This window comes from Embiotoca jacksoni, unplaced genomic scaffold, assembly GCF_022577435.1.
Source record: "Embiotoca jacksoni isolate LCO1_2020_lvr unplaced genomic scaffold, fEmbJac1.0.p SCAF_3, whole genome shotgun sequence".
NCBI lineage: Eukaryota > Metazoa > Chordata > Actinopteri > Embiotocidae > Embiotoca > Embiotoca jacksoni.
The window spans coordinates 8,496,450-8,522,311 of record NW_027185381.1 but is presented as its reverse complement, the minus strand read 5'-3'; the positions used below and the strand labels follow the sequence as shown (position 1 = coordinate 8,522,311).

The following is a 25,862-nucleotide window of genomic DNA, read 5'->3' as shown; positions in this document are numbered from 1 at the left end:
GTGGAACTGTTATGGTGTCTTTAATCCACCACAAGTTTGTTGCCCTTTCCCACTGATCACTAGAGGGCACTAGCTCCCAATGAATGAATTGAACAAATCAAGGAAGACTTATAAAGACAACATGCAGCTCTGATGTGAACAGAGGAAGTTATTTAAACACAGCACATTAGTTTCACAGGAGGCTCATGTCATATTGTAAAAGACTTCATTGTTGGTTACAACTGATTTGAAATGAACTGATGCAACTGCTGCTATAAATAAAGGTTAATTTAAGAAATATAACCATTTGACAATACATCGTATGTGGTTTTTTTTTTTTTAATAATTACCAATAACACATATGACTCAAAACAGGACAAATGGGGTGCAAGACTCAAACAGAATGATACATCAACAATAGTAAGAAGAGTGTAATGAATAGCAAACATAAGCAAAACAAACCATGAATAAAAAGATATGTTGGTCTTACAACCCCGTTTCCCAAAAAGTTGGGACGCTGTGTAAATGTAAATAAAAACAAAATGCAATGATTTGCAAATCCCATGAAACAATATTTAATTGCAAATAGACCAAAGACAACATATCAAGTGTTGAAATGGAGAAATGTTATTTTATTATGAAAATATGTGCTTATTTTGAATTTAATGCCAGCAACACGTCTCAAAAAAAGTTGGGACGGGCATGTTTACCACAGTTTTGCATCATTTCTTCTTTATACAACATTCTGTAAAAGTCTGGAAACTGAGGAGACCAGTTTCTGGAGTTTTTCAATTGAAGTGGTGTCCCATTCTTGCCTTGTATACGATTTCAGTTGCCCAACAGTTCAGGGTCTCCTTTGTCGTATTTTTCATCTCATGATGCGCCAAGTTTTTTTTAAAATTGGAGACATGTCTGGACTGCAGTTCGGCCAGTTTAACACCCGGACTATTCTACTACGAAGCCATGCAGTTGAAATACGTGTAGAATGCAGTTTGACATTGTTTTGCTGAAATAAACAAGGCCTTCCCTGAAAGAGACATTGCCTGAATGGCAGCATATGTTGCTCCAAAACCTGAATATATCATTCAGCATTAATGGTTCCTTCCCAGACGTGTCGGCTACCGATGCCATGTGCACTAATGCATCCCTGCACCGTCACAGATGCTGGCTTTTCAACTAAACGTTGATAACAAGCTGGATGGTCCCTTTGCTCTTTAACCTGGAGGATGCAGCGTCCATGATTTCCAAAAATAATCTAAAATTTTGATTCATCAGACCAAAGGACAGTTTTCCACTGTCCCAACTTTTTTGAGACGTGTTGCTGGCATCAGATTCAAAATAAGCACATATTTTACATAAAACAATAACATTTCTCAGTTTCAACACTTGATATGTTGCCTTTGGTGTATTTGCAAATAAATATGGGTTTACAAGATTTGCAAATCATTGTATTCTGTTTTTATTTACATTTTATAACTTTTTTCGGAAACAGGATTGTAAATATTATTTTCTGGTGTGCATGTATGTAAGTGAATACAGTGTATGTAGAACGTAACACATGGATCATTGTTTCTCTACTTTAATGAAATACAGTCATAGTTTGTCTTTGCTGTATTTTTCTGATATCTCAGCAACTAGTTGCCAATAAGACGTGTACATTACAGTTTGAAGATTATTTATAAAAAACAGCAACATTAGCAATATAACAAATAAAATGTAAAGTTGTGGGGGATCTAATGTGGACCGAAATGTAAAAGTAAATGTGCTTTGCTTTTAGAGCTGATGTTAAGCATCTTTGACAGCTTTAACTGAAAGAGTTAATTATGAAATATTTTAATTATAATACTTCTTGATACATTGTTTTTTTTACTATGTCTCTTGTTTGCACTATCCACTATGCTGCTGTAATCCTGTAAATTTCCCCACTGCGGGACTAATAAAGATTATCTTATTTGATCTTATCTTAATTATAATGGATTATGCTGGTGCTAATGCAAAATGGATTCAGAATGTTGTGAAAATGTCATAGATTATTAATTAGACACAAGGACATATGCAACTTGTTTTTGGTCATTGGATTGATTCTGTGACATTTAACCATGTTGACACCTCTTGTTAATTATTTAATGGACAGATTATATGACAGAGGGTTAGGAAAAATGTCATGTTATTAATGCAGATTGCAGGTATCTGAAGTGGCCTGAGTTTAAAAAATAAATTGTCTGCTGTCCAAACATTTCAGCGCCTGAGAAATTTGTGTTTAACTATATTGCTTTAAGACGTCTTTGTGGTAACGCACCAGAGGTGTGACTGTTGTTTATTCAAACATATTCAACATATTTTTTTTCTCAGAAATGCACCTCTGATAACCTGTAAAATTGATGGAGGTTTGAACTGACTGACTGTAAAAAAAAATTAAAAAAAAAATCAGGGATCTAACAATATTATACAGACTTTTTCTTGGGCAAAATTGTAAAAGAAAACTCACCTTTTTTTATGGTTTATTTGTGTTGCAGGCTTACTAGTCTCTGATAATTATGTTAAAACATGTTTAAGTAGTGGAGTTTCAAGTTAAATGACTCATGACAACACTGGACAGTGAGTTCAACCTTTGAGTGTTTTTCCAACTTATTGGTTAATGAGTAACTTATTTTTGCCCAAGATTACAGACATCAACTATTTTTGTTGCAAAAAAATAATAAAGCATATGGTTAGTTATTTTCTAGTCATTAGATACACAGTTTGGCTGTATATAATTGAAACTGTCCGAAACTGTCACATTATAATCTTTTTCTGCCTTGTTTACACAGAGCGGGTATATGAGTTTGATCGGATCAAATCTGTCATCACAGTGTTGACACACTGTGTAATCTTTGTGTACACACCTATTACCTAATTCGTGGCCTTAGCTGTCAAAAGCAAAAAAAAAAAATCCACCAGAATAGGAGAAGAAGGAGCAATCAGAAGCATTTTACAGATGTTTTGTGGGTACTTTCTTATTAGTGGCTTTATGCCTTTTCCCTGTTGGAAAAAAAAAATGATTTGTGTAAATAATTATGAGATAGCGGATCTTTTTTAATCTATTTTGCAGAAAACCTAAAATTGGAAAAAGAGTGGAGTGGCGTATTACCTGGTCAACCTTTACTTGCAGCAGTATTAATGTATCTAAATGTTGTTTAACATGTCCAATACCCCCAATAATGCAGTCCAATTACAATATGATGCAGTTTTCTTCCACTGACCTCTAGCAACCCAATACAAGTTAATGTATGCAGGTTTTAGGGTCCAACTGATTAGAATATTAATCATTAACAAGCCCTGTGAGACTGTGGACTAAATTTTAACTTCTCATTCTAGGATCCCTCAAGCCAGGTGCTTTTTACACATCTGATTTAACAGTCACTTTTGATTTTAATGTGAAGAGATAGGATGGACCCTTCAGAGTACACGAAGTACAATCTGAGCAGTGACCCATGGTGTCACAGTTAGAGAGCAGCAGGAAGCTGCAGAAGAAAAGAAGAAATAAATTTCATTCATCAGCTCTTCACTGTCTTCTTTTGTGTCTATTGTTTTGTTTGTTGGCGATATTGCAAGCAAAATTGCACAGACACAATTTTGTTCTGCAACTGACAGGACTCAGGCGCAATGAACAATAATACATGAAAGGAAGCATTTATCTGTTTTGTACATCATCTAAAATTGTATATTTTAAACAGAGATGAACTTTTATTTTCCAGTCTGTATTTAAGTTACTAAGATTTTGTTTACTTTGGCAACTTTTCATCTCAGTCCACATCTAATGTTGCATACTTTTCCTTAAGGAATGGTCTGATCATTTTTTTTTTTTTTAAAGAGAGTTTGGTTTCTTGCTGGGAACCGGGTATAAAGATTGATTTCGCCCTCAAGTATGATAGGAGTGTACAGCCATCGGTCCCATAGCTTAGCTTGGCATAACCCAGGGAAAACAGATAGCTGAACTCTGTCCTAATAAAATCAACTAACCGGCACATTTAAAGCTCACTGATGCATTAGATCACACTGGTTTAATTCACAAGAATACAGAAATATAAAAACTATACATTACTGTTTTAGTAGTTAGGGACATGCACAACTTTTTACAGTTATATTTTTGTATCTCATCACACTCTCAGCAAACGAGCAAATAAGCACAGTTTCCTAAATGCTAAATTATCCATTATATCTAAGTAGTATCCAAAGTAAAGAAGAAACGCCGTGTCTGGAAAGGAAAGGTGAAGAATTAATTCAGAAATGTGAGAGAAAAAAAATCAGATATTATGCAGTGTAGGATGTTTTTAAATTGATAAGCCTTGGATAAACCATTGGATTGAATTACGTCTGCTGTTAATGGGTTGTAACATCATGTATGAGGCCAAAAGCTATACTCGTTCTGAAAAATGCAGAGAGATTTCAAACATGTTCAAGCTGTTGGTGAGAACATAAGACTGAAATTAAATTAAAGGCTCTATTGATTTATGTTATTTTTGAACTAACTCAGAAAACATTTATCGGGGTAGTTTTTCATACATTAAAAGTCCAAACTGACCAGAAGAACTAGAAAGCCAATGTGTCCGTGTCTTGAATGATAATTTGTTCTGAAGTGGGGGAGGGGGGTTTATAAAAAAACAAAAGGACCTTGAAAGATTTCAGACAGGAAAGATGCACATCAGTCGCCCCGTCCCCACCACCATACAGACCCTCTGGATTGTGACCTTAAAGCAAATGCCTTGAAACAGGGAACTATGGACCCCTGTGGTGAGACAATGTTCTGAATGAGCTTTTTAGTCTGTGAGGAAGGAGCCTGGTTGAAGAAATAGAGTGTTTTGCGGGGGGCTGAATTAAGGGATTTGTTTAGAGAAGGGGCTTTGCTGTAGAAAAATACAGTGTTGAACATGAGTGAGTAAAAAACTTTTGAGAGATGGGTTATGTCTGTCTTCAGACTGCACTCACAATGGAAGTACTGTTCTATAGTAAGCTTTATTTTGTATAACCGGCTTACATTAGATATGAAGCTTTAAACAACCCTGTACAAATGCAGCACACCCAAACTCTGCACAACAGAGGCAGTAAAAAAATCAGGCTGCTTGAAGAAGAAAGTTGCACATTACCTGTAAACTGACGTTGGTATGTGCTGGCTTGTGAGTATACAATAAACCTAGAAAACTCTCTCGTTTGTGAGCTTTTGCTACCGAATTCCCATGAATATTTTGCACCATGAGCAGGATGATGAACTTTTGCCGCTGCGAAAAATAACCTGCAGAACCCGGTGGAAAAACATGGAAAAGAGAGAAGCAGGGACCTGACAGGTGATACTGGTGTCAACGCCATCCCTGAGAAGGAAACAAACAGACAATCTCTGAACAGTTATCCTCCCTGAGCTTTGACCTTTGACCACCAAAATCACATTGATTCACCCTTGAGTCCAGGTGAACATTGGCGCCAAATTTGAAGAAAGTCTCCCAAGCTGTTTCTGAGATCGTGCTTTCACCATAATGGGACTAACATGAGTTCAAATTGACCTTGACCTTTGACCACCAAATCATCATCCATTCAACCTAAAGCTAGCTACCCATGGCAGTAGTTCCCAACGCTGGTTCAGTTAGTTGGAGACACCCGCTAAATGCTACAAAAAGTAAACAAAGAAACATAACCCTAGAGCCTGCAGAGCGGGGGCACAAGATGGCTCACAGACTGACAACATGCTTACAGACCCAGGAACGGACACGACTATGGACAAGGAGGGCACGGCACATGAAACAACCACAACAGCAGCAGGACACAAGCTTCAGGTGTGCATTTGTGATTGGGAGAAAGTAACATCTGCAATAGGCTTGAAGATCCACCGAGGGAGGAAAAAGTGCCTGAGAGAGCAGAGACATGGACTTCGAATTGACCAGTACTTCCTACGAAGCAACCAGTCAAATCAGTCGACTGAAGCACAGCGACGGGACACAAACTAAAGTTCGCAGAGCATCAGCAACCCTGTCACTGAGGGGGGAAATAAAAGCGCAGAAATGCCGGTGGAGTGGCCCACCCAACCACAGAGACCTCCAATGGAGAAAAAGATCAAGGGGCACAAACCTTGTGTCAAGTGGCCCAAAGGTGTTGAAAAGAGAGAGTAGGAAACCATCAACAATGACCTATCAAAAAATTTTGGAGCAGCAAGTGGGCACTACAACTGGAAAGCTAGAAAGGATGGGTGACATTATCTATAACTAAGGAGAGGAGCGCTTAATATCACAGAGGCTGTCCACTTACCTGGAAAGAAACAAGTACGTTGATACATATGTACAGAAAGCAGGAATAACAGGATTCTCTGGTTGGGTTGCTTAGAGCATACAAGCATGATTTGGCACCAGATCCAAGCAGCTTAGAAGGACAAAAGAGACCTCCATCTTACATTCCTTGACCTGGCAAACATGTTTGGACAAAATTCGTTGGACACGTGTATCACATCGAGATGTACAAAAAAGTCTCTCGGCATCATGATTTTGTTTTCGATTGGTGTGCACGTTTTGAGTGTCTCACCATGAAACTACAAGTGACTGTAACTTTTCTGTACATATTCCGATCTTCCTCAAACATTACATCTTTGATAACAGTCCCGCCGTGAAGACACCTCTATGGTAATATTCGCTCGTAGTCGTAGCGCCCCCTGCTGGAGACAGGAAACGTGATATATATATTTTTTTTTAATTGCAAGCGGGGATATGCGGTTCTTTGCGCATTGCATGTCCAGGAGCCGGCGACCCCGGACAGCCGGATCCCCGACGCGCACCGTGCCAGGGCCCGCATATCACTGCTTGCAGTTTTAATATGCAGCAGACAATGCCTCCAATATGAATGTTGTGGAGTTATGGCCACAAACGTGTTTTGTGAAGTCAAAATCTAATCAGATCATTCTTGGTACCAAGTGGATGTTTGTGCCAAATTTTAAGAAATTCTAGCAAGGCGTTGCTGAGAATGGGATGAATGAACATACAGACAACCTGACAACATATTTTGTCTAAAACATGGTCTATTGTGTTGGCCTTTATTACAGTTGTACAACAGGCTTTATGAAGCAGAAGTGATGAATGTGGCTGTGAATGATTTTGGTTCCCTTAAAGCTTTTTGAGGCCAGCCTCAGTAATATATCATGTCAATACCCATGTGATTGTTTTCATGGTCATGACACACAATCTGAAAGTCCACCTCAGTCTCAGCCTCTTCTCCATACTTTCTGGCTGCTGTCTGAAAAAGCCCATGGAGAATGTGTGTGTCAAAAGGTTATGCAATCAGCACACCATGCTGAGACAGAACAGACTAGTGTGCTGTGGGGAGTGAGTGAGTGCATTTGTGTGTAGGGGTGTCTGAATGGAACTGGATGAAGGGGGTGGGGGTGTCTCCAGAGAGAGGCAAAGCAGAGGGAAAATCTCACTGTCGGCTGCAACTAAGTTTTCAGTTCCTCAGATCTCCGCCCCTCCATGTTACATGGTGAAACCTGAAACGGCAGCAGGCCTGTATTTGATGCCCCACTCTCCTGTGGAAACTGTCATTGTAGTACAATATGAAAGGTGAGTGCCTCTGATTATTCAAGTATGTGATGTTTTTCTTGACTCACAGATAATCAGTGAGTTTATTGCTATTTATGAGATATACTGTAAACATTCATCATTTTCAAATCTGATTTGATTATTTATTCATTGTCAGCAGAGCTCAGTGAAAGCTGCTGCTTAAAATTATCTCTTACATATTCAATTTATTTTTAAGATTTCTGCCAAGCATTTTTCTTCCTTTTGCCCTTCACCTGCTATATTAACCATCATGCTCAAGTGCAGAAACTGCACATATGCGATTTAAAAATTGGCTTTCAAAAAATGTATTGTTTTACTCTGCAAATTTTGATGCAGCTCAGTTCATTCTGTGTTGATAATCTGTTTGTTCAGTTGGCAGAAAGCAGATCACATGATGAAATGTGCTTTTGCAGATTGCAGTTCATTCTCAATCAATAACTACTTTAAGCAGTGTCGCTTATTTTGCATAATCGCATCAAATGGTCAAAATTTTAATTGTGACACTCAGTATTAGAACGTTATTAACAGGAAAGAAAATCATTTAACTTCAACAGGACAAAAAATGAAAAAGAAATCACTTATTTTCTCTGTTTAAATTTCCAATTCATACCATTGCTTTCACTTTGCATCTTTTTTTTTTTTTTTTTTTTTTTTTTGCATCTAGAAGATTTATCATTTACTTCCATCTATACTTCTGTCAATTCATATTCAACGTCACAGGCTGCATTCTGTAAATCTTTACAATGTACTCACTACCTGACTAATGGTATCTATCACCCTAACAGTCATATCAGAAGGAAAAGACAAGAGAAAACATGACTGATTACATGTGAATAGGAGTCGCTTTGGTGAACCCATGGAGAATTATCACCCGACTGCAGTTCACCTTCAGCCAGTTGTGGAAAATAACAATGTATAAATTTTGTACTTTATATTAAATATTTTTACTGTACTTGAGTATTTTCATTTGAGGAAACTTTATACTTTCATTTCACAACTTTTCAGAGGTAAATTTTGTCATTTGACATCTTTAAATACATCTCAATGTTAAAGATTAAACCAGCAGTTTCCAACCCCTTTGGCTTCTGACATCTTACATAAGGCGGTGTGTGGCATGGGAGGTCACATTTCAGATGCCTGAGTTGTTTACAGCTCCATTAGTGATTTTTCCCTCTAAACTTCTCACATGGTTTCCTTTCAATAAATGTTTAAATGATCCAATATCTCAAGAAAAGAATGAAAGATAAAAGTCCAAAACGTTGTTTTTTTTTTTTTTTTTTTCAGATTTGTGGATCAGAACTTAGTAATCATCTGACTACCCCTCAGATTTATCTGTTGTCCCTGTGTTTAAAACTGCATATAAAGTAATTTAAACTACTCTACCTTCAGCAGCTGCAACAATAACATGCCGCTTACACACAGATGCGTCAGTATTAATAACCTAATGATATTATATCAGTCAGAGGGACCAAACTAGTACTTTTACTTTGACAGTTTAACTACATTTTGCTGCTAATATCTATGTTCTTTTACTTAGGATTCTTCATGCAGGACTTTTACTTGTAATGGAGTATTTTTACACTGCTATATTGGTACTTTTGCTTAACCAAACAATCTGAATACATCTTCTACTATTGTCCTCAGCTTTTTGTTCTGCCATATCTTTACTGTTTTGGTTCACTCTCTTAGTTCAACATCCTTGTTTCCAGCTGCAGCAAACATCATGGTACTCCACATGTCCTGCGCTGCTCAGTACACAGCTAAAGTTGGCGACTAGCACTTTGGAACATTTAGCAGCCAAAAAGTCATGAGTTGGTGGAGACCAAAAGTGATTATTTGCTTTACCCAAGGTCACTGTGATTGTGACATACTGGTGACACTGAAAGGAATAGTTCAGTATTTTGGGAAATTGCTGAGAGTTAAGTGAGAAGATCGATACCATATGTGGATAGTTTGTGAGAGTGGACAGTTCAGCAGCTAGCCTGGCAGCGTCCAGTATTGAAAATGTATGTCCACCACTAATGGTCACTACTTCATTATTTCTTGTTTGTTTAGTCTAACTAAAAGTTTAAATTTTACGAGTGTTATGATTATTTCTGGGTGAGGAAACTTCCTGCAGTCTTGTCACCGTGATGTTGCCAGGCTACCACTAATGAGTCCAGACAGGTGCATTATTTTGCCTTTGGACGGCACCACGCTGCCTGTTTCGCCTCACTGTTTACATTCTTGAAGCAAAGCATAGCTAACACGGTTGCTGGCTTTAGCAGACATGTGGGTGGTATTCATCAAATGATCTGTATTCATCGTATCATCAAACTATTCCTTTAAGGACCACAAAGTCTGCCAATCCTTCAGTTAGTTAGCCAGTCTTTCAGTAGGTCAGTCTGTCAGTCACTCACTCAGACAGTCAGACAGTCCATTGCATTTCAAAAAGACTCGATGCCGGTGCTGTTTCCTGGGATAAAGCTCCACTGTGCCTCAATGAGGTCATTCCCAGTCTTGGCTTATTTTCTCACAGGGTGCCTCTTTTCTGAGGTCCAGTGTAAAAATGTGTTTGAAGACCTTTTGTCTTTGCCAGAATATGTCAGTATAAATAATGATAACTTTTAGTCTCATGTCTTTTGAAGTAAGGCATGTGGTCCACAGACAAACTGTGAAAAAAGTGAGGTAAACTGTGATTTGGCTGCAAGTCCAGTAAGGATTCTAATTTGCCAGCACAAAGGAGAGGGCCTACTCTGCTTTTGTTAGCACTAAGCCTTCATTCCCACCAAGGGTACCTTCAGAAAACAAGGAGCTCTATTTTTACCGCAATTTGGCTCCAGTTCTGGAGATTTTGGCTCCAAAACAGAGTCCAGCCTTCAACCCTTGCACACAGCACATACAAAGTCACGGTTGTGCTCCACCTTTGCCCTTTGCCAGTAAGAGCACATTCCTAAAGGTGGCTTCACACAATATATCACATGAAATGGGATAGCTATATCCTGTGTTGTTTACAGAAGTACACCTAGATAATAGGCAGCTGCAATAGTCCCATGAGACCTGGTCATACAACATGTAAGTTGTGTTTTTGTGCTCGTGTGGATGTGTTAAAAAACAGAGGAAGGAAAGAATTATTGCTGTGTTCTGGTAACTGAATCAGTGTGAGCATGTTTCCTGCAGACTGATGACCAATTTGTTTGAATCTGGACCACAGCAGCGTTCACAATGTCATCCGGAGAGAGGAGAGAGGGTAACAGAAGGACCGCTGAGAAGCCCGTTAATGCAACCTGACAGGAGTGAGCACAGTCAGTGAGCTGTCTGTTTCCTCCACAGAGAGAAATTCTTTCAGCTGCAGTGGCCCCAAAAACGGGGTCTGGCTGAGGACTTGACCAACTTCAAATGTGGTTGTCACGTAACCCCAAACCATTACTGACCTCATCCAACTCAGAAAAAGGGGATGACATGAATAATAGCTCATGTAAACATAAACATTTGGCACATGGGAACTCTCCATGAATGGGTGCCTTAAAGTTCTGAGTTCTGCAAATTCAATTTATGTGATGGCCTTTTATTGGATGCACTTTAGGCTTCCTGAATGAATCCCCCCCAAATTTTGGATGGTATATTTAACCAGTAAAAACATGCTGTCATCTGTCATGGAAATTTGATTCTATACCCAGTTTTGTAATTTCTTCCAGATTTGTTTGAATTTACTAAAACGTTGTGAAAACAGCAGGGCAAACATTCTATATAATGATTTGTTAATTCTCAGATGAATTTTGCAGCCCAGTATCATATAAAGTTGCCACAGCATGAAATGTATGCACGTATGAGCAGGTTCAATGAAGCAGGTCTTGACCAGATGCTTAGTCACGCCCAGGTGAAGCAAAATGGATTTTGCACAGTTTCTTCTATCTAATTTTTGCTTTGTCTCTTGCACTCTTTCCACTGTAACTCCTAGGACACCCAGGAGATGTGGAGAACATGTCCAAATTGGAACCTTCCAATGGCCACAGCAGGTCTCTGGACATTGTGCCCAGTACGGAGGAGAAGTTGATTGAAAGGGGTCAGTGGGGCAACAAGATCGAGTTTGTCCTGTCAGTGGCTGGAGAAATTATTGGCCTGGGGAATGTTTGGCGTTTCCCTTACCTTTGTTACAAGAATGGAGGAGGTGAGTGCTGGAAATCCCTGTCATCTTGGTGCCTGTTTAACACAAAAGCATGAGTTTCAGCATTTAGTCAACCACGTCAGGGTCTGGTGGAGTGTTTGCGACTAGAAACAGACATTTGGTTAGATGCATAGGTGTAGTGGGCTTTTTCACCACCTTTCCTCCCTTTTGCACTGGCAACACTATCACACTGCACAAATTGTGGCGTTGAATAAGTCTTACATTGTTCTAGGGTGACCCAATAGCCAGTAGTTGGGGCACATACCACGTGGGCATTGGTGCTCTGAGCAGAGAGTCCCCAGTTTGAGTCCTGGCCAGTTGGACCATTTACTACATGTCATTCCCTTCTTTCTCTCACTCTGTCTATCCAAAAAGTGGGGGGAAAAAATGATCAAAACTGTATCTTAAAATAAAAAATAAAAAAAATCTGGGAATTTCTTATTTTTGTCGCAAAGCAATTTTGCAGGTACTAAATTAATCTGAGAGGAGATTATTATAAAGTAGAAGGCCACTCGGAGAGCTCTGACCTCCGCCAAGGCCAATGGGTAGCAAATCTTTTATGCACATGTGCAACTGTAGAGTAATGGCAAAAATACACTAGTGTGTAGCTGAAGCCTCACATTCCAGCTGTTTATTCATCATGTACATTTTACATACTTAACATACAATTGTAAACACCAGAAGGTTGAAATAACATTGTGAACATTAAAGCTTGTTATCAAAACAGTTGTTACAGAAAACTGTATGTTCATAAGCCAGAAACTTTTACTTGAGTCAAATGTAATTTTATATTACAATTTACAACTTCCAGTTTTTCCCCATGAAACTACTATCCCTGAGTGCTCCATAATAACTGCTTAGGTTTGAGGATGTAAATGTGTGTCCCAGAGGATTACTGGTTCCCGTGAATCTGGATTGTGATCTGGAGTCATCATATTTCCAGAATGATTTTTCACTATTGAACTCTACTATCCTCTACTGGATTTTAGGATGTATGGCATTCAGTAGGACAAATGCCCAATCTAGCATTGTTAATCAAAAGTGAAAAATAATTAGCAGAAACACCCTGAAATTTGGATCTGCGCCAAAATTGTACGTGTTCTTTCTTGGCCCAAGTTACACCCTTCCACCCAGTTTCATGACAATTAGGTCAGTAGTTTTTCTGTAATCCTGCTGAGAACCAGACAAACAAACAAACTGCAAAATCTATTTCAATATATTTTCTATCTATTCCAAGGAGACTTGGAGATTTGGGCTTTTTCAAAACAAAACATGACCTCATTGACAAACACTAAAACAGGTAAACAATAAAATCTCAGTACAGTGTTTTGAATTTGTGAATAGGTTAGTTTTAAGTTTTATATATTTATGAAAGAAAAGGGGAAAAGAAAGATATTTTCACTTCAAGCCACCTTGCACTATATATGTCTGAATCAATTGAAAGGTGATACACTAGTCCCTACTGTCCTTCATTACTTGAAGGCATGTTGAATGTGTCTTTGTGATTTTTTTTTTCCTTTAACCTGTTCTTACTCAGGAGCCTTTTTTATACCATACCTCATCTTCCTGTTTGCTTGTGGGATCCCGGTCTTTTTCCTGGAGACGGCTCTCGGTCAGTTCACCAGTGAGGGAGGGATCACCTGCTGGAGGAAAGTCTGTCCATTGTTTGAAGGTATTTTCTGAAGAAAGGTGACTTAATGGATGTTTATTGATGTTAAACGCACTGTAAGTGGATCCAACGCATCACTTCTCTGACATAATTAAGATGCTTTGTAAAAATGTATGTTTGGGGGAACATCCATCCTCAGTATGATCTATTCGATAACAGAAAGCATGGTATTATGTAACAATCAGCTGCGTGTGCATCACACAGAATACATTAAATGAAAGGGGGGAAAATGTATGAAAACAAGTGAAACATGTCCGTACCATGTAATGTGTTTATGGACATTATATTCTTTTATTCTTGTCAGTGTGATGTGAATTAGCATGTGCAGTATACATGTGACTTTGTGTGTGTCAATCCAGTATGAATCCCGCTCAGATGTGGGAGACTTGTGGACGTAGCTGACTGGTTGGAAAGCAACCAAGTCTGGCTAATGTTAATTTTCTACAAGGCTTTCAGCATTCAGCTGCTTTCTAATAAGTCTGTAATCAGCCATAATCATAACCTACAGAGCATGACAGCTGGGGAAGAGTCCTATCAGGGTTGCAATCATCTTTTGAAACAGGATTTTATTGTAGAATTTTCATCTCTGTGCATCACTTGAGATGCAGTGATTGCTTCCGTCTGAAGCCATCATCAGTAGAATTAAATCTCATTTCAGTGTTCGCAGGCTGCTGTAGAAAACTAACCAATAATAATACATTTCCAGTTGTGCTGTTTAATGTCTTTCAAGCTGCTTTTGTGACAGTGTGTGACGAGCAATAACCTGCAAGAAGAGTACAGCTCCATAAAATCTGTGGAAGTAAATAGTCACATATACTCAAATATTTAGTCACATGGCTTTGTTGACTGTTGACTTTGTTGACTGTGGACGATGGGGCTCAAACCCCCAATCAAACTATTCATTTTCAAAGTAATAATTAGAGTTGGACTTTACAGTACCATACATGTGATGTTTTTATGTTCCAGGATTGGGTTATGCCACTCAGGTGATTGTTGGTCTGCTGAACGTCTACTACATTGTTGTGCTCGCCTGGGCAATCTTCTTTCTGTCCAACTCCTTCACCTGGGATCTGCCCTGGGCGTCCTGCAACAACACGTGGAACACAGGTGAGACACAACGTACTACCCCAGAAGCTGTGTACGTCTGCTACAGATACAGCACTGAGAAAATATCTAGACACTGACCGAAGATTGAAAATGCTTTCAAAAATATTTTTTCAAGAATATTTTCACCCCAAGTGCAGTGAACAGATACAACTAAATACAATCAATATTTGGTGTAAACACAATTTGTCTTTAAAAACCAGCACCACTGAGTTACACTTTCATTTTTTTCTTTGTTTTTTACATAATTGGCAGGTATTGTTTCGAGCATCTTGAGGAACGTGCCTCAGTTCTTCTGTGGATTTATTCTGTTCCAGTGTTCTGTCTCTACATGTAATCCCAGTTTGTGTTCTGTTGTTGAGATCAGGGCTCACCATGTTATGCCTATATACTGCAAGATGTCTCAGGGGCTAATCAGATGCCTGCATAATGAGATGATGGATAACAATCAACATCTACATTTTGCACAGTGCTGTGTCGGGTACTCGTTTATCAAGTGTTGCTAGGTCTCCATCTTGACATGGATTGATTGATGGATGGATGGATGGATGGATGGAGTCCTAAAATACTGTATTTTTCCCAACATTGCCAGATGATTATGCTTTAATTCTTGAAATGCTTTCACTATCAAGTTGATTGTATTCTTTCCCAGAATGTTATTATTTTAGAGTGGAATAACATACTTTAAAAACATTACACAAATGTTTTGTGGGATAACATTCTTAAAATGTCTTGAAAATGTTCGTAGAGAACATTATCCTACCTTTAAGAGGAACATTCTGACGACAACCTGGTATCACGGCAAAGTCTGAAATTGACACGCCCGTCCACTACAGCAAAACGTGAGATAGCCAGCGTGAGAGTGGATGGACGATGTGCAGGCGTGGAAGTTCCACGTTTTCCTGTAGTAGACGCATGTCTATTTCAAGGAAAATGGAACCTGCTGCAAGGTTTGAACTATGTGATTTACAGGAAAACAACAATATGAGCAGAAACACACGGTTGGGGTTAGAAAAGAAAACATGGTTCAGTTTAGGAGGAAAAAAACAACAACTTAAGAATAACTTTGTTACCTCCTGGACTGTCACGCCTAGACAGCACTAAGCGTGGCTATCTCACGTCTTGCTGTCGTGGATAGGCATGACTATTTCACGCTTTTCACGCCATGATATTGATTGGGAAGGAACAACAAACAAACAGACACAAAAAAAAAATCCCATCGAAGACATTCCTCGAACATTGCATCATTTCCAGCTGAACATCTTACCTGCTAAACATCAGCATGTTAGCATGTAGCCTGCATGCTCACAGCAATATTCAGCCTCAAAATACTTGCAAGGCTTTTAGTGTTGTTGATACCTAATTTTATGTTACAAACATAATGTTTTCTGGTGTTCCCTTTATCATTTCAATTGATTTATGTTTTTATTTATTTTTTATTTCGAGGGAGTGAATGTGCCTGCACCCCTTCACTCCTTTGCCTCAGTGGTAGCATTGTTTCTCCTTCCTGTGTGTAACTTGGAAACCTCAGAGAAAGCTTGGATTTCTTCACAGCATTGAATGTCCTTTTGTCTATCCTTCATTCAAGATTCCTGTATGGCATTTCAGAGGGGGAATAGCTCCATCAATCACCATGAGAATGCCACCTCTCCTGTCATTGAGTTCTGGGAGTAAGTGCCGTTTTGTCTGGCCATGTCCTCAAATGGCCTTACATGGCAACAAATTCAACAAATCTTAAAAGATGTTTTTGCCTGTTTTAAAATTGTACTATTGTTGGCCTAGATACAACTTAAGTTACAACTTTTACCACAAGTTTCAAAGTTCTTTAGTTTTACTAGGTAAACTTTTGAATGTGACTCTTATTAGCTCATGAGAGCATTGACAAAATTATATTTTAGAAAAGTTGTGAGCATGAACACATTGTCATGCCCTTAAGTCAAGATAAAACCTTTCTAATGTTTTTCCTATGTATGCGTGTGCACTCCAGGCGCAGAGTGCTGAGAATCTCCTCAGGTATTGACCATATCGGCTCTCTGAACTCGGATTTGGTTATCTGTCTCGCCATTGCATGGGTCATCTGTTACTTCTGCATCTGGAAGGGAGTCAAATCCACTGGCAAGGTGAAACTTTCCCTCAACAGTGAAATATTTAATATGAAAAAATGATCTGCATATCAGTCTGAATGTGCAGCACTGTATACAAAGTCTTTTGAGACTTGTAGCACTAAATACTACCAAAGATGTTTAAGAGCTTATCTTTTTTATTTGACCAACACTTTTTAAAACTCTGCCAGAAATTGAACATACTAAATAAATCTGATGCGGAAGTGATGTTGTTTCCCTGCAGGTGGTTTACTTCACAGCCACCTTCCCTTATGTTATGCTGCTGATCCTACTGATCAGAGGGGTCACCCTGCCAGGAGCCTCCAGGGGAATCCACTTCTACCTGTACCCTGACCTGGGACGGCTATCTGACCCACAAGTAGGTTAAAACATGCACTTGGTCTCAAGTGTACAGCCACAAACACAAATTGTCAAACATGCAGATACAACTTAAAAAAAACTCATGGCTTTGCATCTGTCGGACTTTCAATGCTTTGCTTAGCAATTGATAGCAATATGGGTACAACCTGGCATAGCACTATCTAAAAATCTAGCCCTACAGATAAATTTAACACATCCATAATAATGTGCTCATACTCACCAAAACTGACAGTAATTTTTTAAGATTTTGGAGTCACTAAAAGTGTTTCAGGTCATATTGAACTAAACTGTCCTCCCTGGTTTCCTAACAATTTATACCATTTGTTTGCTTTTTTTCCACAAAGACATTAACTGATATAATTTGTTAGCTTATCAAAAGAGTTGTTGAATATAATTCTGGCAGCAGCGATATGTAGAGTTGCATATGCTGACCAGTGACCTAAAGGTTAAATCAGATAAGCCCAAGACTATGTGGAGGAAGTTGCATTGAACTGCCCTGATCAATTTTGGTTTCAGGTAAGGTGGATCATTTTGGCAGTTAAATCAAATGCAACACATTTCACAATATTTTATCAGCTGCTTAAAAGTTTTGTTACATCTTTTCTGAATTTGATTGCTAAGAAAATTGACACTGTCAATGAACTGAAGTTACCCGCATTAGTACTTCTAATCTGCTGCCTTTTTGGCGGAGATTTGGTTTAAGTTCAACTAAAATTACTTCGATGTGATTTGGCAAAGTTTGTTGTTTTTTAGGCCACAATCTTACTTTTTTGTTCACTCACTGCCCTCAAAATGTCAACACTGACACATTAAGCTTCATACTGTACACTATGATCACGAGGTTCTAAAACACCACTGTACGTGAACCTGCTCAGCATTAAATGACAGACAGACGTAAAAAAAAAAAAAAAAACCTGACCTGTGGAATATTTAACAGCAAAAAAGAGTATTTTCTCAGGTGTTATTCACGACTAAAAAGGGATGTATCTCTTTCTATGTCCTAGATGAGTAAATAAGCAGTTCACCATATGCAGCTATTACATGAATCCTGTCACATTACTTTCTGCTTTTGCACTAACATAACAATAAATTGCTTTAAGCCCTTTTAATAAATGGAAGAGAGTGGATTGGGAGTAGTGGTGGTAACAGTGACTTTTAAAATTCCGTCTTTCCTTGTTGTTAGATTGCAACCGGCATGAAAATGCAAAAGAGGGCCCCCCTTTCATTCCCTCTCAGGGCCCATGGGGATGAATACAAGCCCCACATGTGCAGGCCAAGACAAGCGAGGCTGGTGGGGTTGATGCCTTGGGAATACCTGCCTTTGTGTAATGTTGTGTCCAGAGCTTGTGCTGTTGGTTGGACCTCCAGTCAATCAGATCCTCAGTCTTGGATGCCAACTTTCTAAAACATGCCCCAGTGCTCCCAGACTACTTCACCAGAATTGCAAGAAGAAAGAAAGTCCTAATTTGAATTTTGAAGTGCGAGTGAGTGCTCAAAGAGGGCTCCACTTTACGCCTTAGAGGGTGGAGATGGATAATAGGCTTTGTTGGGCGGGTGATGTCAGACTGGTAAGGGTGAGAGGCTGAGATTCGGGGTCAGGAGTTTTGGGATATGATAGATGGATTGGAGTTAGATTCTGTTTTTCAATATGTTCAGTTCAGTCATATCATTGATGAGATGTTCCTTGTTGTTGTGGGTCCTTTTTTGTGGGTTTGGGATCCATTTTGACAGCAGAGTAGAGTGAGCTCTCTAAGGATGTTAGCAACACATCTGCTTGTATTAGCATTAATCAACTGTAAGCATATAGACCAAAATAATGTAAGCTAAAGCAAGTTTATACCACATCAACAACAAAGAAATTAAAAATGCTTTACATTAAAAAAAAATCAACGGCATCAAGACAAAATTAAAAACAACATAAGACAAAAGACAAAAAAGCATTACATAGAAAAGTGAGTTAAATAGAGAATAATAATAATAAAAAAAGAAATACAAGAGTAAAAGTTGCAGTGTAGGGTATGAAATAAGTAATTATTTGATTTAATAAGAGGCAATGGGAAACTGAAAAGTCTGCAGACTTGATTAAAAAGAACTAAGAGTTGCAGCAGGTCAGCAGTTCTGCATAAAAAAACTAAAAGCTGCTTCCACATGTTTAGTTTTGATTCTAGGGACATAAAGCACACCTGTCCCAGACGCCCTGAGGTGTCTGGATAGTTAATAATGCAATAGCAGATCAGAAATGTATTTTGACCATAAAGCATTTGGTGCTTCATAACATAGCAGCATTTTGAAATAATTTTTTTGACAGACAGGAGGCCAGTGTACAGATCTGAGAACTAGACAAACATGACCCACTTTGTTAGTCTTGGTGAGGACTCAAAGTCTTTGAGGTGACTGAAGATGAAGTTTAATCAGATCCTGCTGAGACATAAATCCTTTAATCTTTGATATTTTAAGGTTATAATTGGTTGATTTTGTAATTGTCTCAATGTGGATATCAGAATTTAAGTCTGAGTCCATGACTACCCCAAGATTTCTAGCTTGGTTTGAGGCTTTTAACTTTAAACTGAGGGTTGACTTTTCGTCGTCCTACTTGTCTCCAAAAACAAATACAACTTCAGCTTTATCTCATCCAGTCATTGATTTGTTTCAATACAGTTACTCAGCGATCACATGGGATCATGGTGTCCTGGATATATGGTGATGTACATTTGAGTGTCATTTGAATAAATCTGAAAACATATTTTGTTGTTTTACATAATCTTAGCTCATAGGAGTGAGTAGATGTAGAACACAAGAGGCCCCAGAATGAAGCTTTGGGGAAATCTGCATGACATTTTTATCTGCTCACACATGTAAATATAGACACAGAGTTCTCCCTGGTCTGTGTTTAAGTGGACTTCAAGGCCTTAACAAGAGCAGTTTTGATGGTAACTAGAAGACACCAAAACACCTGTTTCGCGCTAAAAAGTTGTTCAGATGTTAAAAAACTTTTTATATATAATTTTACACAACAGAAGATTTGGCACAGACCAATAATTGGTCTTTATTAATGTGTCCAGATTATTATTTTTTAAGAGTGGCTTGATGAAGCTAGTTTTCACATAAAAGGATGGGGAACCTGGAGAGGAGAGTGACCTTGATGGAGTTTGGGGGGGTGAACAGTTTTACTCCTGACTTGTTAAATCAGAGTCCAACTGCCTTTTCTGCTGATCCAGAGAAAAATGAAGTTGTTAATGAAGTGCGCTGAATAGACAGTATGTGTATATAGCTGAAAGCCATGTGTTCAGTGGCAACAATCAGCTGAATCTCTCAGTTTGGTAGAGGACAACAGATTAACACCTCAGCATTCAGAGAGGTGACTTTGTTCAACAGATTCATCAGGTCTTGTTTCAGCATTTCAGATTGCCGATTCACAACATATTTTGTCCCTGTGTGCAGTCAGATGTGTTTCACAGTTAGATTTGCAGCCACAAAATGCAAGATTCTTTCTGTCATATCTGTAGAAAGCTGACAGAAAGCTGGTTATGCTTCACATTTGTCGTAATGACCAGCTGATGATTCTGTTTAAAAATTATACCCTAATTATTCTGTATGTGAGGGCTGAAATAGTTCCGAAAACCCTCAGCTCAGTTATATAGGAAGCTGGTAACAGAGAAACTGGGAGGCTTTTTGCTTTGTATTGAATACAGTCTGTGCGAATGCATTTCTCAGAAAGAAACATTTAGTTAAAAGTGTATTTTAAATTCCCCCCTTTGACCATTTTGTTTCCTTTCTGTCCTTAAGGTGTGGATGGATGCTGGAACTCAGATCTTCTTCTCATACGCCATCTGCCTGGGCTGCCTCACTGCCTTGGGAAGCTACAATAAATATAACAACAACTGCTACAGGTAAGGGCTGAGATGATAATGCAGTTGGTATTATGATTACCTGTCAAACCTTACCTCTCTCTTCTTGAATATGCATAATGTTCAAACAGTTGTTTTTCATTTTTACCATCACCAGAATAATCAGTCTTCTATTTTTAGATGAAGTTAATCAAATCTCTTGCCCAGAAAGTGTTGAGCACACGATGTCTTTAGCCCATCACCACATGCAGCTCCTAATTATTATCCCCCCTGTGTGTGTTGTTTCCAGAGATTGCCTGTCCCTCTGCTTCCTGAACAGTGGTACCAGTTTTATTGCAGGCTTTGCCATCTTCTCCATCCTGGGCTTCATGTCCTATGAGCAAAACGTGTCCATCTCAGAAGTGGCGGAATCTGGTTTGTAGTTTTTCTGAAGACGGGCCACCACATTATCATTGGGGAGAAAGAATATGTTCAAAAGAGCTTCTGTATCTGCTGCTTTATTTTAGCTCAATTATTCTGTTTTTACTCTGCCAAACTTTGTCTTAAAAGCACCTCAGCTTTGTGGGATACCAGAGTCAAAAATTGCACAATTATATTAATAGTCAATTCTTGGCTAAATTGAAAGCTTTTCTACAGGTTCTGAATGGCCTCTGTGATTTAAGACTTTTAAAAACTTATTTTGCCCAAAATATAATAATAATAATTACTAACACATTTTGTCTTCTTGGATTGAAACCATAAAAGTTTCTCAAGTATTTTTTTCATCTTTGGTCATTGTATCAAGGTCACTGAAATGTTGAACAAAACATATTTAGCTGAATGTCAACTTTCTAAATTCCAGGGATTTCACGAGTTAGTATTCCAAGATATTATCAAAATATGTGAAATCTTCAAAAGAACGACCAAGATTTATAACTTGAATGGGGTCTCTGGGTATCGTAGGTCCAGGTTTGGCTTTCATAGCTTATCCTCGTGCTGTGACTATGATGCCTTTTTCACCTCTGTGGGCCTGCTGCTTCTTCATTATGATTGTCTTTTTGGGACTGGACAGTCAGGTGAGACCAACATGCACTAAACACACACACACAAGAACACACAAAATGGATTATTCTAACAGTAGTCATATAGACGTGCAATTTTGTTGTAATTACTGACAGAAACAGAACTGTTCTGCTATTTTTTTCATGTTGTTTGGTACATTTTCAATAGGTCATCTATGCATATGTGTATACATACACACATATATACAAATAATGATTACTTCTTGTTTCCTTCCTGGTTAGTTTGTGTGTGTGGAGAGCCTGGTGACAGCCATGGTGGACATGTATCCCTCTACCTTCCGCCGTAAAAACCGCAGGGAGCTCCTCATCCTGGGGATAGCTGTGGTATCCTTCCTCTTGGGGCTCATCATGCTGACAGAGGTCAGTCTCAGTAACCTCACTTCAGAGTAACTGCACAAAATATCATTACATAATAACCATATGATCATATTTGAGAACACCCATTCAAAAAAAATATTTTCAAGGTGATATTGAGCAAATGGATGATACATGTGTAACTGCAATTATGACTTGGGGGGGGGGGGGTCTTTGACAGCAAGTCAATATGTATAACATATTTTCATGTCGAGCCATTTGGTACAAATCATACATGCATAGACACAAATTTGCAGCGTAACACTATGTATCTAAGTACAAACTGGTTAAGTGGCTTGAAAATGATACAGTCTCGCAACTTTCTTCGATATTTTACAGCATGCAGTTTTTCTTTTCTTTTGTTCCACTGATATTGTTGTGAATTTAAACCTGTCTGTCCCCACAGGGAGGAATGTACGTCTTCCAGCTCTTTGACTACTATGCAGCCAGTGGGATGTGTCTGCTTTTTGTGGCTATTTTTGAGACTGTTTGTATTGCTTGGATTTATGGTGAGTCTGTTTGTAAGACTATTTGTGCCCATTTAAAAGGCTTTATTCTAACTGCTCAGACAGCCAGTCCCTAAAAATGAAAGGCATAGAGTGAGGGGAGCATTTGAATGTTTATTTTATATTTCAAATGAATGAAATAAATTGTAAGAAATCAACTGGTTGAGCAACATAGAACATTAACAACAACGACAAAAAAATTGTTATCGAGGTACCAATCATTAATTTGATTTATTCATGAAGAGTATTAATGTGATGTTTTTCTTTAAACAGAGTGAATCTTCACACAGATGATTGTTAGATATTCATGCAAGCCTCCGCTGTGTTTCCATCATCCCTCTGTCCACAGGTGCTGATCGTTTCTATGACAACATAGAGGATATGATTGGCTATCGCCCCAGCCCTGTCATCAAATACTGCTGGCTGTTCTTCACCCCTGCAACGTGCTTTGTGGGTTTTCCATTCCTTTTCAATATGTATGCTTTTACACTTCCTGACAGAAGAGCAGCCTCTGCTGGCCAACACTGAAAATACATTTCACTGTCCAAGCTTCTATTTGACTACAAATAGTAAAATAGTCAAATAAAGCCTTCTGTAGGTATACATATATATATATATATATATATATAAATACAATACAGTATCCCAAATATCATGTTTGTAGCATCATGTGCATTCGTCCACACAGAAACATTGATTAACTTTCTTTGTCTCTTTATCAGGGAACTTTTGCCTTCGCCTTGATCAAGTACTCACCTCTGAAGTACAACAATGAATATGTATATCCATGGTGGGGGAATGGGATTGGCTGGATCTTGGCTCTGTCCTCCATGCTTTGTATCCCTGTCTGGGTGGCAGTGAAACTGTACTCCACTCCAGGAACACTGAAAGAAGTAAGTCTCAAACCTAAAAACTGTCATTTTTTTCTATGCAGATAAAAAACAGGCACAACCTTTGTAATTTCAGAGGAATGAACCAAGAAAAGAAAGCAGTCGAGAATATGGCAAAGATTTGTTTTAAAACTGCTTTCATTCATATGTAATATGATCACTTAAATATGTTCATAGGGTTGGTTGTAGTGATGATCCTACATCCCCAGACTCAGCAGTTCTCCTCAGCTTTACCTTGAAAGGGTTTTAGCATCTTTCAGCTCATTATTTTGGTTTCACACCCACAACTTTACCATTTGGTTCAGTAACAAAGAAGCAAATGTTTGCCATTTTATTATCTATATCGTCTTTATCAGAACCTTAATATGTTATGTTTGTGTTTACACCTTTTTAATTTCCCACCAGTGGTCCAACAATGAATCAATTCATTTAGTAAGGAAGTTACAAATTGTTATAATTGAAGTACCCATTCATTTCGAATGCAGCCTAAATACTGCGGTTATCTTAAACTGTCTACAAAATAATTATAAGAGAGACATTCTTGTGCCCTTGTATTTCAGAAATTTGACAAATATTTGCCTGTCATAACCCTCTCTCTTCTCTAATTTCTTGTCTGCATCTCTTCAGTAATGTATCGCACTGCTCATCTTCAGTCTCTGATTACAGCCTTAATTAGACAAAATCCACTAATGTCAGCTCCTATATTTCAAATCTCTCCTTTTAAAATAAATAGTCATCCATTTCTCAAACATTATATCATCGAGTTGAAGACTTGAAGAACTGTTTGATCCTCAAACTGAAGAGCACCAGAGGGACAACCACTAGCCCACCCGAGCAGCACTCCACACTTACAAATTATATCATTGCCATAACAAGTTTTTTTTATGATTTTTCCATTCGCAGCGCCTTGCCATCTTGACCACTCCTTCCACTGACTTACCGAAGACGAAGCAGGAACAGAAGAGGCTGCTGGCCGTCTTCGCAGCAGACGGCGAGAGCCTCCAGCAGAAAGCACCTCCTACCAAGGACGGCTACTTCCCTGTGGATGAAAAGGAGTCTCATTGCTAGAGACTTGGGGGTTGTAATTGGAGTCTTGTAGGGGGTCAAAGGTCACTACTCAGTTTTGGAACTCTGGCCCCCATCACAGCTCTCTCTGCAATACCTCACCAGACAAGGTGGTGAAACAGGCGCAGATGCAGACTTTAAGAGTCACTTCAGCTGTAACTGCCTTCATGCTGCTGGAACTTTCTCCCTTTATATGGTGCCTTCAACAAACCTTATGGCGGCAACAGCATCCTTACTTAAAGATTTACATCAGATTTTTGGAGAGTATGTTTAAACATCTTATTTGCCAGTGGCAGAGTCAGGTGTACATTTTAAATTGTGTCTGCTGTTGTCATACAGTGGCGAAGAATTTACATTTGATAGTGTCTGCTTTCTAAGGAAGCATGTTCTTCTGTTATGGACATCTCTAATGTTGAGTTAGTCTGACATGACATTGCATCTTGATTCTACCAGCTGTTTGCAGCAGATGGAGGACAGGAGGTGTCACATGAGTGCACAGATAGTAAAAGTTAACTTCAATAAATATCAGTTTGTGTTACAGTAGAATTAAAATGCAGAGTATTCAGTTCTATCATGGTGACAGCTTCCTTTTTTTTTTAGGTTTCCAGTAGAGAGTTGTCCTCTCAGGATCTTCCATTTTCCAATAAAACACTTTTCTATAAAACATTACTAATAAACACCTATTGACAATGCGAAAATTGAATTTAAAATGTGCATGTAGCTGAATTGACCACAACTGGACTCAGTTAGGCTGTGCTGTTTTTATTTCAAAGTGTTGTCGATGTATTCATTGATTCAATGTATATTTTTTTTCTCCTTCACTGGGCTTTGCAGAACTCCATGGATATTTTACAGGTATTTTGTTCCCAGTCTTTTGATTATTGACATGCTTTTCATGTAGTCTGTTTTGCCTTATGTTTAATGCACTGAATTGTATGAAATTAAAACGTAAAGTGCCAGAAGGAGACAGTTGTGCCTCTTAGATAGCAGCACGAGCCTGCTAAAGGGTTTCATTCCAAAAAGCACATCTCACTTGTCACCTCCCTTTCTGCTGTATTATAATGAACTTGCCTGTGTTTCTTTAGAATATATGATCATTGATTACTGATAGAGAACACTTTTAGATATATAACTTTAAAACCATTTTTATGACTCATTAAAAATACCAGAATGTGAAACATA

The 25,862-nt window shown here is 38.5% G+C and overlaps 1 protein-coding gene across 1 annotated transcript; it reads left to right on the top strand.

The window, feature by feature from the left end:
- The first annotated feature begins 7,355 nt into the window (after positions 1–7,355).
- slc6a13 (solute carrier family 6 member 13) lies at positions 7,356–25,862 on the top strand. The gene is made up of 15 exons (XM_069161920.1): positions 7,356–7,553; positions 11,494–11,703; positions 13,238–13,372; positions 14,336–14,476; positions 16,062–16,143; positions 16,461–16,593; positions 16,820–16,954; positions 20,743–20,846; positions 21,094–21,218; positions 21,747–21,859; positions 22,088–22,225; positions 22,626–22,728; positions 23,075–23,175; positions 23,448–23,618; positions 24,519–25,862. Exons 1-15 carry the CDS (start codon positions 7,547–7,549, stop codon positions 24,681–24,683), a joined length of 1,863 nt encoding a protein of 620 aa, XP_069018021.1. The 5' UTR covers positions 7,356–7,546; the 3' UTR covers positions 24,684–25,862.